At 35.6% G+C, this 16,327-nt stretch overlaps 1 protein-coding gene and 1 pseudogene across 1 annotated transcript in view; one reads left to right on the plus strand and one right to left on the minus strand.

The window, feature by feature from the left end:
* The first annotated feature begins 2,578 nt into the window (after positions 1–2,578).
* On the plus strand, positions 2,579–2,677 carry LOC132537314 (U6 spliceosomal RNA; annotated as a pseudogene).
* Positions 2,678–9,129: 6,452 nt separating this feature from the next.
* The window catches only part of LOC103127326 (uncharacterized), a 73,358-nt gene continuing 66,160 nt past the window's right edge, over positions 9,130–16,327 (minus strand). The window contains 3 exon segments of the mRNA XM_060172267.1: positions 9,130–11,576; positions 15,751–15,846; positions 16,129–16,255. Coding sequence (XP_060028250.1) covers positions 9,889–11,576; positions 15,751–15,846; positions 16,129–16,255 — 1,911 coding nt within the window. The 3' untranslated portion in view covers positions 9,130–9,888.

The raw sequence follows: 16,327 nt of genomic DNA on the forward strand, positions 1-16,327 counted from the left end.
GATTTTTTTCTTTATAAATAACTACTGTCTTCTTTTGTGATGGAATACATATGTGATTTAAGGATAGTAATTTTGTCAAATATGAAAAAAAAATTTCCACAGTTTAATTTTGTGAAGTAAAAGACTATTAGAAGAATAAACTAATGGAATAATAGCCTATTTGGTGGTCCGGGAGGTGGTGCAGTAGATAAGGCATTGGATTCTCAGGCATGAAGTCCTGAGTTCAATCCCCAGCTGCATACATACCAGAGTGAGGTCTGGTTCTTTCTCTCTCTCCTATCATTTCTCATGAATCAATAAATAAAATCTTTTAAAAAATAATAGCCTGGATTGAAGACCCCACCAATGTGTCCTGGAGCTCAGCTTCCCCAGAGACCCACCCTACTAGGGAGAGAGAGAGACAGGCTGGGAGTATGGACCGACCAGTCAACGCCCATGTTCAGCGGGGAAGCAATTACAGAAGCCAGACCTTCTACCTTCTGCAACCCACAATGACCCTGGGTCCATGCTCCCAGAGGGATAGAGAGTGGGAAAGCTATCGGGGGAGGGGGTGGGGTATGGAGATTGGGTGGTGGGAATTGTGTGGAGTTGTACCCCTCCTACCCTATGGTTTTGTTAATTAATCCTTTCTTAAATAAAAAAAAAATAATAATAATAAAAAAAAGAAAAAGATACAGAAAGAGATCAGAGCACTGCTCCATTCTTAAGGTGGTTCAGGGGATTGAACCTGGAACCTCAGAGCCTCAGGCATGGCCATCTTTTATAGAACCATCATACTATTTCCCCAGGCCTCAGATAAGAGTTTTTTTTTCTAGTTGTTCATTCACAATTTTTTTGGTAGTGGCCAATGGCCACAGCCCTTCCCATTTTCTCCCATCATTAGTATAGACAGTTTTAGATTCTTGCAATTTATGTTAAGAGTTTGGTTATTTGTTATAGCCCAAAGCTGCTGGAAATAACAGTGCCTGCAACTATGTTTTGTGGGCTTAGCCTAAGTAGTAAGAGTCCATAGAATAATCAAATATTTGAATTGGTAGCTTCTCATAAGGGAGTGCCAGGCAGCTGATTAAAAACAAATAAAAAAATGGAAGCTTTGAAGGCCAGGGAGGTGGTACAATGGGTAAAGTGTTGGACTCTCAAGTATCTCCACAGTGAAGAAACTAAGTCACAGGGAAACAGACTAGAGGAGTCCCATCTAGCTTGAAGGACAATACACAAACAATTTGGTAACCTTTGGATTGTTATATATTAGATAATAGTAATGTGATTACATTTTCTGAACTTGATCATTTTACTACTTTATTAAAGAATACCCTTTCCATAAGAAAAAAAATAATAGCCTATCTGAATAACTTAATTTTGTTATAAAGCTAATTTTAGAAAAGAACCTCTAATTTTGAAAAATTAATTTATGGTCTAAGCAAATGTGACAAAAGTCATTTATGCAATTGCCATATATTTACAATTCTAGGAAACTTTTTTAAAAACCTCATTAAGTTTAATAAAGATGTGAAGATAAGGATAAAAAGAAGTCAAAAAGGAAAGTTGTTAGAGGAATTTTTTTGTTTTCAAAGGTCTTATATGGAGAAGGAAAAAAAGAATTTGACTGGTTTACAGAGGAAGCACTTTGCTCTCTCCTAAAGTTAGTTTGCTACCAGCTACATTACTTACAATTTCCACAACTGGAACACCATTTATAAAAATACTCAGATGCAGTAAATATTAACAGGTATTGGTATTGTAAAAAAGGATTAATAGTCAAACCAATTTGGCACATGACAGGTCAAATTTAAAATCTTGCTTTGCTAAAATATTTATTACACCCCTGAAGAAATAAAATGAACTTAAATGCTCAAAAAAGTTAGGTGAAACATGCAGCTTTATTGATCACATAATCTTTTTTTTTAACCATGCAGGTTTGATTTAAAATCAGTGGTTTTAAAAACCAGTGTCATCTGAGTTCTAGCATTATTTGAAATATACTATCATAATTTTACATTAACATGATTTCTAAGATTCATTTACTAACACAGAGACATATTCTTAAGTACAGGAGTTAAAAATGACTCATTTTAAGGTAGCACATGGTATTTTGTTCTTATATCACTGTAAAACAATTTTTCTTTTTTTCTTTTTATTTATTTATTATTGGATAGAGACAGAGAGAAATTGAGAGGGGCAAGGGAGATAGAGAGGGACAGAGACAGAGAGACACCTGCTTCACCACTCATGAAGCTTTCCCTTTGCAGGTGAGAACCAGGGGCTTGAACCTGGGTCTGTGCGCACTGTAATGTGAGCACTTAACCAGGTGGGCTACCACGTGGCCCCTAAAACTATTTTTCTTATGTGGCAGTCCACTGAGTGGCAAAAGGTTTACTCAATGCAGTGAATAACAAAATTTAAGCAAAACAGGCTGAGTAGTAATGGAAGCCTTTAGTGATTTCATTGTATTTTTGCTGAATATACCTGAATTATGGTTCTCTAATATTTTTGGAATATAATGATTTAACTCTGAACTCTAAATTTGGCAAGTCATTCACACATCACATATGAGCATTGATCACTACAGCCTATTAAAGTGTTCATTTCAGCACATGCACTAAAATTGGAACAAGAAAGATTAACATGGCCCCTACACAAAAATAAGATGCAAGTTTCTGAAGTGTTCCATACTTAAAAAGTAGTATTTGTTAAACAGTAAGACTAATAACAGAAATACTAGTGGAGTGTACCTTGCCTAGGCAGCTTTGAAAGGGCATTATATAGGGAGTCAGGCGGTATAAGGATCCCGGTTCGAACCCCCGGCTCCCCACCTGCAGAAGAGTCACTTCACAGGTAGTGAAGCAGGTCTGAAGGTGTCTTTCTCTCACCTTCTCTGTCTTTCCCTCCTCTCTCCATTTCTTTCTGTTCTATCTAAGAATGACTAAATCAATAACAACAACAGCAATAATAACTACAACAACAATAAAAAAACAAGGGCAACAAAGGGAAAATAAATAAATTTTTTAAAAGGGCACTATATATTTTTAGAATTAAATGAATTTACAATTCAAGTAACAGAAATGAAAATGGGTAAGGTTACAGTTAAAAATCTGTAAAACTGGAAGCTAGCACTGATACAACTGAAATTTTTAAAAAAATTCTGAAGATTACTTTAAATTCCCATATGGGAATTCTCCTCTTATATGAATTAAGAAACAGCAAAACAACAAATGTTTACACTTTAAAACTTCATGAAACAAAACCCCTAAAATTAACATAATTTTTCATGTAAGAAAAATAATTATTCAGTTTTTTATTTTGTGTTAAGCTTTATCTTATTTATTCTATGAGACAGAAAGGCCAGAGCACCACTCTGGCATAATTGGTACCTAGAATCAAACTCAGGACCCCAGAGTTAGAAGTTTGGAACTCTATCACTGCGCTATCTTTTGGATCACTCAAATTTATTTTTGTATGCCAAAAGTTGATTTTATTTTAGTCCCTTTGTCCTAAGTCAAATATTTAAAAACTTTAATAAAGTACAAAACTATTGAGCACCCTCCCTGGTCCAGTTTTTATTATATATACTTAGAGAGGAGAGAGGGAGAAACATTAAAGCACTCTCCATCATCCATTCAGTTACCTTTGGTGCTGTCCCCAGGTGATGCCAGGAATTGAACTCAGGTCCCCATGCCTGGACAGCATGCAGTTTATTTACTGAGCTATCTTCTAAGCTCCCCAATATGTATTTGTGATAAACTCCAAGCAACAGTACTCGGTGAAATTTTAACATAGATTGTATATTCAATATATATAATATAATGGGATAATGTTTGTATATAATGATGAAATTGTGTTTCTTCAGTTAGGTTACAAAGAAATTGAAAAAACATATTCTAAAATCATATACTAGAATAAAAATGACTTTTGCTGCATTATTTTTCCACTGTAGCCATCTCCTGTAAATATACTTTCTAAATTCTGGAATTGAACTTAATTTAGAAATGATTGTGACTTACACATTCTGGATAAGATGTAGTCCTTGGTGATTTTTTAATAGGTAGATATTATTTATAGTGTATATGTGTTATCATTTAAACCATTATTATCTGGTTTTATTTGATTTTAAAATACTGACTATGCTACTAACCTCACAGAATGAGCTTCATAAATTTTATTGCTGAGGTAGGGACTTGGAAATTTTCAAATGTAAAATTAGTTGGCCTAAGTTTCTTAGAAACTACAAATTACCAAATCTCAAACCAAGATGAAACAGATGTCAAATAACAATAAAATTTATTGAATTTATAATGATAAAATTTCTCCAAAAGAAATCTTGATACCAATAGACTCACTGACAAATTTTCACACTTTTGAAAAATAAACACATATATTACACATCTTCTTCCAGAAAAGGATATTCCTTTTTTTTTTTTCTTTTTGCATTCAGCGTTGTCACTGGGGCTTGGTGCCAGCATTATAAATGCACTGCTCCTGGAAGCCATTTTTTCTCATTTTTAAAAATAGGATAGTACACAGAAATTAAGAGAGGAAGGGAAGATAGAGAGGGGGAGAGAAAGATACCTACAGACCTGCTTTACTACTTGTGAAGAACTCACACACACACAGATGAAGAACCAGGGGCTCAAACTAGAAAAGGATATTTCTGATACTATATTAGATCAGTTTTACACCAAAATAAGGGAAAGGTTTAAAGGAAAGGGGAAAAAAATGAGAGAACACTATTCTACTCAATAGACACAAAATTGGACACAAAATTCCTCACTGAAATGCTAGCAAATTACTTCAAAAAAGGATTTTTATAACATGACTATTACCTATTATAGGTATGCAAGACTATTCTGTTACTGAAAAATCAATGAACACAGTCTGACATATTAACAGGTTGACAACCACAAATGATAAAATCATATCAACTGCTACAGAAAAGACCAACTGGTGAAGCACAACATACAATCATGAATAAAAACAAACTCAGCAAATTAGGAACGGAAGGAACTCCTTAAAAAGATGAAGTATCGGGAGTCGGGCTGTAGCGCAGTGGGTTAAGCGCAGGTGGCGCAAAGCACAAGGACCGGCATAAGGATCCCGGTTCCCGGTTCGAACCCCGGCTCCCCACCTGCAGGGGAGTCGCTTCACAGGCGGTGAAGCAGGTCTGCAGGTGTCTATCTTTCTCTCCTCCTCTCTGTCTTCCCCTCCTCTCTCCATTTCTCTCTGTCCTATCCAACAACGACAACAATAATAACTACAACAATAAAAAAAAAACAAGGGCAACAAAAGGGAATAAATAAATAAAATAAATATTTTTTAAAAAAGCATTAACAGGGGAGTCGGATGGTAGCACAGTGGGTTATAGGCAGGTGGTGCAAAGCGCAAGGACGGGCGCAAGGATCCTAGTTCAAGCCTCCGGCTTTCCACCTGCAGGGGAGTCGCTTCACAGGCAGTGAAGCAGGTCTGCAGGTGTCTGTCTTTCTCTCCCCCTCTCTGTCTTCCCCTCCTCTCTCCATTTCTCTCTGTCCTATCTAAAAAAAAAAATAAATAAACTATTAATTCTTTAATACATTTTACTAATATATTAATGGTTCCCATACTTACTAGCTATTCTCATGTTTGGTTGAATCTTCCCTAAAATAAGAACCTGAAAGTTGCAGAAGGGATAGTGAATTATCCAGTAACATTATTTGGCTTAGCCATCCAGGAATTTATCCTTAGTAAATCCATAATTCTTGCCTTGCCAAAGAATAAATTACCTTTACCCTCAGGTTTCTTCAACCAAGACCTAATCCTATCATATTTTAACTATTTAGGTGTCAACCCCATCTGTAGTTCAAAGTAAGTTGTTCCTGGGAATTCCTTGATGACAATTCATTGCTAGAATGTTGTTTGGGGAACCCACATCAGGCAGAATTGCATATTGAGTTTCCTGACTAGACAAGGCCATTCATTGTCTTTGAAGATGGGCAGAGCCACTCATTGGCTTGCTGCTCATATGCCACCACTCTCAGGCTCCAGACAATGCAAGTATCTTGTAGGTCATATTCAAAAGGTATATGTATCTTCTAAAATGCACTCTCACAGAAGTTGTAAATGGTATGACCCTTCCTAAGACAAAATAAGGACAAGCAGGCAAAAGCAAGAAAGACTGAATTATTTCCTCATCAAGTTATTTTTGGGAGCTAGAAATTATCTCCAAAAATAGCAAGAAATCAGATGAAGGTTCAGTTTGCTCATAAGACTCCATTAATATATTGGTTATATAATCTATGTGTCCCTGCTTACCTCTGCAGTCAGTCTATGATGTCACCTCCCTTGGTGACTATTCCTAAATAAAATCTATCTTACTTCTAAAAAACCAAACAAAAATACCATTTACAACTTTTCTGAAGGAAGTCTTCATCTACACCACCTTGAAAATGCCTAATCTCATCTTATTTCAGAAGATAAACTAGGTTGCACTGGATTAGTACTTGGATGAGAGCCAAAGAAAATGAAAAAATTAGATATACACATGCAAATCATGTATAAGAGTTGTAGGTCAACATCAAATTCTAATAAAAGTCATCAAAGTCTCTATCAGTGTTCTAGGATTGCCATAACAAACTATCAGAAGCTTAGAACTTAAAAAAACAACAAATATGTTTTCTTATAGTTCTGGGAGCTAGAAATTTGAAACTGAAATCAAGGTATGGCAAGCCATAATTTCTCTAGAAGTTTGAGGGCAGGGCTCTTTCTTGCTCTTTCTAATTTCTGCTAGACACTAGTTATCTTTTGTGTTCCATGGCTGATTTTATATAGCCTTCCCTGAGTGTTGATTTTTGCATTTCCATTTTATTGAATATGACTTCATCTCAACTTCATTAAATATGCAAACACCCTAATTCCATGTTATATCATATTTACTGGTACTGAGAATTACAACTTGGATACTTTGGGGAATAGAGTTCAACCCATATAAAAACCTAAAAATTAAAAGATAGATCATGTTAATAAATTTGAAAACTCAAGATAGTAAAGATGTCAACTAACCCCACACTCCCACAGTAACTTCCTATCGAAACCCTGGAAAGCATTTTTTTTCATATATGTACATAAATATATAGGATTAAGTGAAATGGAAAAAGGTCTATGGTAGCAAAGCCAGTTTTGAAAAACAAAGTGAGAAGAATCACGCTACCCAATGTAAGACAACGTATAGTGATAATAGAGACTGAGTGGTGGCATAACAAGACACACATGGTACCATGTGTGAGAACCCAAGTTTGAACCCCTGGAACCATCTGTATAGGAGAAGCTTCATGAGTGGTAAAGCAGGCTACAAGTCTCTCTCTCTCTCTCTTTCTCTTTCTTTCTCTCTCTCTTTCCTCCTGATTTCTCAACCTATTTACCTCTGTGTTTATCACAATAAAAAAGAAAAAAGAGGCTGCTGGAATCAGTAGAGGAACAGATATATAAGTTAGTGGATATTGTGATCAAAACTTGATGGTCTCATGAGAAGTGAGGGAAAAGACTAATACAGATCTATCTCACTTATAGATGGAACTTAAGAAGAAGAAAGGACAATAAGGAAAAAGATAAGGTGGAAAAAGGACCCTGGGGGGAGAGAGAAATTGACAGTATGAAGGAATTTTGGGGTCTGAGAGTGTCTCCTACACACTAAGGGGATGAGAGGCTGTGCCTATGGGTTAAAGACTATATTGTAAACCATTAACCCTCCCCCTTCAATAAAATAAAAGAAAAACTAGAAAAAGACATGAAAAAATTGTCCAGTAAATCTCTAGGGCATAACAACAATGCAAATGAAGGAATAGTAATAATAATAGTTTCTCAGGAAATGGTTCTGAAGCAACAGGACAACTATAGTTAAAATGAACAAACAAAAAAAGCACAACAAACTAAAGTTTATAATGTATACAAACAGAAAATGAATCATAGACTTAAATGTCGATTATAAAAAGAAAAATTTTAGGCAAACCAGAATTAAGTCTTTGAGATCTGGGGCTAGTCAAGAAGTTCTTATATTTTATACCAAAAGTAGTATCAATGAAATAAATTAAAAGTTGACATTATCAAATTAAAAACTTTGTTCTTCAGGAGAATCCTCTAAAATTAAAAGAGAAACTATGCACTAGGAAAGGATCTTTGCAAACCACATATCCAACAAATACATTATATCATCTAGAACACAGAAAATAATCCCTAGGTGGGGGTAGATAGCATAGTGGTTATGCTAAGGGACTCTCATATCTGAGGCTCCAAAGTCTCAGGTTCAATCCCAGGCACCATCTTAAGACAGAACTGAGCAATGTTCTGGTAAAATAAATAAATAAGTAAATAAATAGTAAAACAACCCCTTAAAAAACAACAGAAAATACAATTAAAATAATAATGAAAGGCTCAAAAAGATATTTTGCCAAAATGGCTATGCAAATGGAAAATAAACATATGAAATGGTGTTTAATAGCTACTAGAAAAATAAAAAGAAGACCACAAAGATATTACTACACACCTATTAAAGTTAAAAAGTATCAACAACACTGAATATTTGTGGAGATGCAGAAACTAGGTCATTCATATTTTCTCTGATAGAAGTCTCAAATGATGAAACCATTTTGGAAAATAATTTGTCTAATTTTTTAAAAAAATTTAAATTTATTTTTTAAAATTTTCCCTTTTGTTGCCCTTGTTGTTTTATTATTGTTGTAGTTATTATTGTTGTTGATGTTTTCATTGTTGAATAGGACAGAGAGAAATGGAGAGAGGAGAAGACAGAGAGGGGGAAAGAGAGACACCTTCAGATCTGCTTCACTGCTTGTGAAGCGACGTCCCTGCAGGTGGGGAGCCGGGAGTTCAAACTGGGATCCTTATGCAGGTCTTTGCACTTCACACCACATGCGCTTAACCCACTGCACTACCAACCAACCACCCAATTTTTCTAATTTTTAAAAGTATGTAATTTATGAGAGATATACGGAGAAGAGCATTGATTATCATATGTAATGCTGGGCATTAAACCAGGGGTCTTAGGCATGGAAATCAGATCTTCTACCCACTAAGATGCCACTCCCTGGCTACAGTTCACAAGAGAAAATATACATTTATTACAAGTCTTAGAAATTGCCCATTCAGGCATTTTACCAGGGAAATTGGAATTTATGTTCACAGAAAACCTATCAACAAATGTTCATAAGCAGGTTAATTTTAATAGCCACTTATTTATCCTTATAACTTAAACTATAAGTTCCTTTTATTATTGTAACAAGGTTAAAATTCACTTTAATTTTATTATAAGTTTTGTGAATTTTACATTTTGCAACAAGCAAAATTATTTATCTGGTGCTTGCTTAGAATAATTAAAATTTTACTTTATGTAGTACATTCACAAAATCTTCCATTTATTTAAGTTCTTAATAGTATACAGTTAAAATACTCAATAATAATGTTTACAGCAGCTAGTATTTACTGTGCATAAATTATAAATTATATTTTTATTTAAATTATATATATAGTTACTCCTTTAATATGTTAAACACTATGATGAGGTTAATGTTTTATAATTGAGGAAAATAAATCAAACTTAACCAGTAATTTTTCAAAAGAAACATCCACAGAGTAAATAGTGGCACTCAGATAATGCTAAATAAGAGAAACTTCCATGTTATTGTTATGCTCTAGTATGAAGTCACTAATGTGTAACAAAGATTGAAATATGATGGAAAGTGATTCTGCATTAATATTAATTAATCTAAATAATTATTTTTTCTTTGTGAATTTTCTGATAGTGAATTACTTAGTAGCTTAAACATTTTCCACATTCATACCTGAAATTTTCTGATATTCCAAAATTCTTATGGACAGACAGGTAAATGATATACTAAATTAGTATTTTCATATTTTTTCTCCACTATGACACTTCTCATGTTGAATAAGGTGTGACTGGCGTATAAAGTGCTTATCACATTCATTACATTTATAAGGCCTCTCATCAGAATGGATTTTCTGATGCTGAGTAAGTTGTGAGCCGCGATTAAAGGCCCTATCACATTTGTCACATTTGTATGGTTTCTCACCTGTATGAATTCTCTGATGCTGAGTAAGATGTGAACCACGAATAAAAGTCTTCCCACACTCATTACATACATAGGGCTTCTCACCAGTATGCACTCTCTGATGGTAAGTTAACTGTGATCCACGAATAAAAATTTTACCACATTCCAGACATTCATATGGTTTCTTATCAGTATGGAAAAGCTCATGTAGAGTTAGTTGTGAGGCACAAAGAAAGACCTTTCCACAGTCCTTACATTCATATGGATTCTGACCTGTATGAACTTTCTGGTGTTGAGTTAACTGTGAACCATGAATAAAGGCCTTCCCACAATCTTTACATTCATAAGGCTTTTCACCAGTATGGACCCTCCTATGCTGAGTAAGATGTGAGCCACGAATAAAGGCTTTCCCACAATCCTTACATTCAAAGGGTTTTTCACCAGTGTGAATTTTTTGATGTTCAGTAAGCTGTGAACCACGAACAAATGATTTCCCACATTCTTCACATTCGTAGGGTTTCTCACCTGTGTGAATCCTCTGATGTCGCATGAGTTGTGAGCCATAATTAAAGGTTTGTCCACACTGCTTACATTCATGTGGTTTTATACCTGTATGAACCCTCTGATGTTCAGTAAGTTGAGAGCCACAAATAAAGGACTTATCACAATCTTTACATTTATATGGTTTTTCTCCAGTATGAAGTCTGTTATGTAGGGTAAGCTGTGAGCCATAAGTAAAGGCTTTACCACATTTCTTACATTTGTAGGGTTTCTCACCAGTATGAGTTCTCTGGTGCTCATTAAGTTGTGACCCACGAATAAAGGCCTTTCCACAGTCTTTACATTGATAGGGTTTCTCTGCAGTATGAACTCTCTGATGGTATGTAAGTTGTGAGCCACGAAAAAAAGACTTCCCACATTCATTACATTCAAAAGGTCTTTCACCAGTATGAATTCTTTGGTGCTGATTAAGATGAGAACCACGGAGAAAGGTCTTCCCACACTCTTTACATTTATAAGGTTTCTCTGCAGTATGAATTTTTCGATGAGTAGAAAGTTGTGAGGCACAAGTATATATTTTTCCACAGTGCTTACATTCATGAGATTTCTTAACAGCCTTATCATTCTGAGTGTCCTGAATAAACAACTTTCCACACTCTTTACATTCATAGATTTTTTCATCAGAATGATTTTTCTGATTTTCAGTCTCTTGAAAGCCAACACTAAAATACTTTCTGCATGTTTTACATTCACTGGATTTCTCAGTAGAATGAATGTTCTTTTGCAATGTAGGAAGTGTTGTCTGGCTAGTATTAGAACTTTCTTCATTGGTGATTACTGTTTCCCTAGAAAGTCTCTCTTTAATTTCTAGCTGGCTTTCAAACTTGTCTTTGCTTTCCCTGTCATTGGGAATACGTTTACACTTACTGTTTGTAAGTTGTTCTGTTGTCTCCCATTGGGATAATTCTGTTTCACAAATTTCTTCATTTGAATTAAGCTTCTTTGTCTTATACCTGGGATCCAAGTCTAAGATAATAAAAAATGAAATATGTATTTTAATTTAATTAATTAAAAATGTATTTTAATATTTTTGAAAAAGATTTCAAAGATATAAATGTAGCCTCAAACTGAATATCATACTTATTAAAATGTCAATAGAAATAATAAAATAGAAAAAATAAACAGACACAAGTATAGGTGTCTATACTAAATTCAGCATACAAAAGAGATGATAGCTCAAATAAGTATGGAAAATATAAGATTATTTTTAATAAATTGTAATCAACATAAACATATAAGAAAGTGACTGAACTAAATTAACTCCTCAGATCATAAAACAGAATTCCACCAAATGGATCAGAAATCCTCATTAGCATAAATGAAAGCATACACATAACAAAACTAAAATTTAATCAAATTCTTCTGTAACTTAGGAATTGGTGGACCTTCCTAATTATAACCATAAAAGATAATCAAAGAAGTTATTGCATCTCAAAAACATAAGGCTACTTTGGGATCTTGAGATTGCCATTACTATTCATTTCCGTGGAAAAAAAAGTCACTGTGCAATACCAGTCCCTCAAAATAACCTGTTAAATTATAGCAAATATAAGGATTCTAGTTTTGGAAGGAGTCATGTTAAGGAAATAAGTCATAAATAGAAGGATGAATATGGGATGATCTCACTCTCAGGCAGAAGTTGAAAAACAAGATCAGAAGAGAAAACACAAGTAGAACCTGAACTGAAGATGGTGTATTGCACCAAAGTAAAAGAATCTGGGGTGGAGAGTACAGGTCCAAAAAGGATGACAGAGGACCTAGTGGGGGTTGTATTGTTATGTGGAAAACTGAAAAATTTTATGCATATACAAATTATTGTATTCACTGTCAAATGTAAAACATTAATCCACCAATAAAGAAAAAAAAAGATTCTACATTTGGATTGCAAGAAAAATCATGTACTCAATAAGGGTTTCATTTTTGTTTGTTTGTTTATTGCATTTCACATGAAACTTGCCACTGTTTCAAAAACTGAAGTTACTATGGTGATTGGAGTTTATCTACACACATTATTCTCTATATTTCTGGAGATATCCAATGTGTTTTCTATAAAATTTGACACTGAAACTTTGAGGGGAAAAATGCTAATAATGCTAGTTTGTTGTACTAATGTGTGATTAAAAATGCCGCATTCAGGGTGTTGGGAGCTAGCGCAGTGGGTTAAGCACACATGGCACAAAGCACAAGGACTGGCAGAAGGATCCCAGTTTGAGCTTTCCCCAGGTAACTTGTGGTGCTGGGGCCCAAACCTAAGACTTCAAACCAAACCTGAGACTTCACTAAGGTATATACTATTGTGTGAACCATCTCTTGGCCCCCTCAAATAATTTTCAAATAGTAATATGAGAGTAATATATCCTCTAAGGGGGGGGAAGCAATTATCTCCAAGTATTTCGAGATGAGTAGTAATATTGATCTTATTTTACAGGGCTTTATATATAATGTGGAATTAAAATAAGCAATTTCATGATATTCTATCACTAGTGTACATGACAACTGGAATTCCTTACACAAAAAAATGAGGGTATATATATATATATATATATATATATATATATATATATATATATATATATATATTTGTCTTCAGGGTTATCGCTGGGGCTCAGTGCCTGCACTACGAATCCACTGATCCTGGAGGCCATTTTTTCCCTTTTGTTGCCCTTGTTGTTTATCACTGTTGTTGTTATTATTATTGTTGTTATTTCCGTCATTGTTGTTCGATAGGACAGAGAGAAATCAAGAGAGGATTCTCTAAATCCATTCCAGGTGGTTCACTTTCTAACAAAGTCCCAAAACCTAGATATAGACTAGGTCCCCTAAGATAGAGCATATGTTCACATATGCCCATAAACCAGGGCAAAATATATACCTGAATGCATAAGTACACAATAGTCTGCAGTGAGTATCCCCTAACACTTCATCTGCACTATTACAGTTTTTAGGTCCATGATTGTTCAACAATTTGTCTGGCTTTGTATGTTAACTCTCTTTTCAGCCACCAGGTTCCAGATGCTGACCAGACTTCCCTGGACAGACGACCACATCAATGTGTACTGGTGTGCCACCTCCTCAGAGCCCCACCCTACTAGGGAAAGAGAGAGACAGACTGGGAGTATGGATCGACCAGTCAACGCCCATGTTCAGCAGGGAAGCAATTACAGAAGGCAGACCTTCCACCCTCTGCAACCCACAACGACCTTGGATCCATCCTCCCAGAGAGATAGAGAATGGGAAGGCTATCAGGGGAGGGGGTGGGATGTGGAGATCGGGTTATGGGAATTGTGTGGAATTATACCCCTCTCATTCCATGGTTTTGTTAATGCCTCCTTTCTTAAATAAATAAAAAAAATTTTAAAAAGTATCAATCTCATTTTTTTTAGTTTTTTTATATTTATTTATTTATTTTCCCTTTTGTTGCCCTTGTTGTTTAACATTGTTGTGGTTATTGATGTCACTGTTGGATAGGACATAGAGAAATGAAGAGAGAAGGAGAAGACAGAGAGGGGGAGAGAAAGACAGAGACCTGCAGACCTACTTCACGGCTTGTGAAGCGACTCCCCTGCAGGTGGGGAGCCAGGGGCTCCAACTTGGATCCTTCCACAGGTCCTTGCACTTTGTGGCACTTGCTTTTAACCTGCTGCGCCACTGCCCGACTCCCATTAATCTCATTTCTATCTTAGTTCTTTTGCAATTATTCATCCCTTTGCTTTAAGTGCTTTTTCCCTAGAATTTTCATAGTTTGCTGCAGCACTCTATTTGTGTCCCTTCTCTTATGTATGTACCTCAGAGAACCATCCTTGGGTGTGGGTAGATAGTAAAAAGGTTATGCAAAGAGACTCTCATGCCTGAGGCACCAAAGACCCAGGTTCAGTCCCCTGTACCACCAAAAGCCAGAGGTGATCAGTGCTCTGGTAAAGAAATAGTGTGAGAGAGCCATTCTTAACTGCCTGCTCTCTTTTTCAAACATTTTCTCTCTTTCTTTCTTCCTCTCTTTCTTTCTTTCTTTCTTTCTTTCTTTCTTTCTTTCTTTCTTTCTTTCTTCCTTTACGATTTTATAGAGACAAAAAGAAATTGAGAGGGGAGGAGGAGATAGAGAGGAAGAAAGACAGAGAAACATCTGCAGTCTTGCTTCACCATTCATGAAGTTATCCCCCTGTGGGTAGGGACCAGCAGCTGGAACCTGGGTCCTTGTGCACTGTAACATGTGTGCTTAACCAGGTGCACCACCGTCTGGCCTCACTGCCTTCTCTATAATAGCACCTCCCCTGATTACTTCACTGTTCTCTATGCTTTGCTTTGCTTCATCACATCCATCTCTCTCCTGCTACAGTGTTTATTTATTTAAATATTAAAAAAATATTTTGAATGATTTATTATTAGATGGAGACAGAGAAATCGAGAAGGGAGAGGGAGACAGAGAGATACCTGCACACCTGCTTTACCTCCTGTGAAGCGTCCCCTTGCAGGTGGGGACCAGGGTCTTAAACCTGGGTCCTTGTGCACTGTAATGTGTGTGCTTAACCAGGTGTGACATTGCCTGGCCCCTCCTGCTATAGTGCTTATTACTGTATCTTTTGTCAGGAGCATCCATAAGGAGAGGAAATCTCTTATTCATTGTTATATTTTTAACATTTAGAATATTTTTTGAATAAAAACTCATACTGGATCAATAGTATAAAATGGTTATTATTGAAAAAGGACTGTGCCTTCCTGCTAGAAAATACAGTAGAAAACAAAATCAGGGAAGTCACAAGTAGGCAAAACATGAGGGACTTCCTTTGGCAACTGATGCTAAAATAGTTTTGACCACTAGGGCTCAAGCTTTTATTTCACAGGCCTTTTATTACGGCCTTTGTTGGATCTTTGAGGAGAATATATGAAAAGTGTGGTCAAATTATTAAATAATTTTATGTCGTTGTTGTCAGCTTGGCTGCACTGCTCTAAACTGACTTTTTCTGATATAAAAAGTGGCAGATACAGAGACTAAAAGAGGAAGGAAAAAAACATCACAGACCAAAGCTCCCCTAACTGTGGTGACGGTTGGGCTAGAAACTGGGTTATGTGCATAGTAAATCAAACACATAATATTTAACTTTTACACACAAAGGCCTCCCCTTGCCTGTCAACTCTTACTCACCTAGGCTCTGACCTCTTGCTATAACCTGCACCACCTTCCAGGGATCTTTATCTTGCTTCAGTGAAGAGATAATACCAGGTTTAGATATGGAAAACCCTATTGATAGAAACAGAAATGGATATGGTGATGTTCTAGTTGTTCAGAATTCAAATCCAGTCTCTTGTTCATCAAACAAGAAGGTCAATGACAATAAATAGTCAGAGGAACAATATCTAAAGAATAGAGAAGATAAAATTGCCAAGTGAAGCAGTCCATTCCACTGTGTATAAGGCCCAAATAATCTATTGACTCTGGGCCAAAAAAATCATCTAAGAACCTTCAACATCCCCCAAATACTACAAGCACCAAAATCAAACAACTTGTAGAAGACAAACTTACCTAGTGAAACTAGGTTGCTATAGTTCTCTAACATCACATCTCTGTACAAATTCTTCTGTTCCAAATCCAAGCTCTCCCATTCTTCCCGAGAGAAGTTTATGGCCACATCCTTGAACAATATTGACTTCTGAAATATTACCCAAATATAAATAGCAAAACAAATATTTTACAAGTAATGAAAGGAGGAAAAAATATTTTA

The sequence above is a fragment of the Erinaceus europaeus genome, chromosome 2 (genome assembly GCF_950295315.1).
Source record: "Erinaceus europaeus chromosome 2, mEriEur2.1, whole genome shotgun sequence".
In the NCBI taxonomy this organism is placed as follows: Eukaryota; Metazoa; Chordata; class Mammalia; order Eulipotyphla; family Erinaceidae; genus Erinaceus; species Erinaceus europaeus.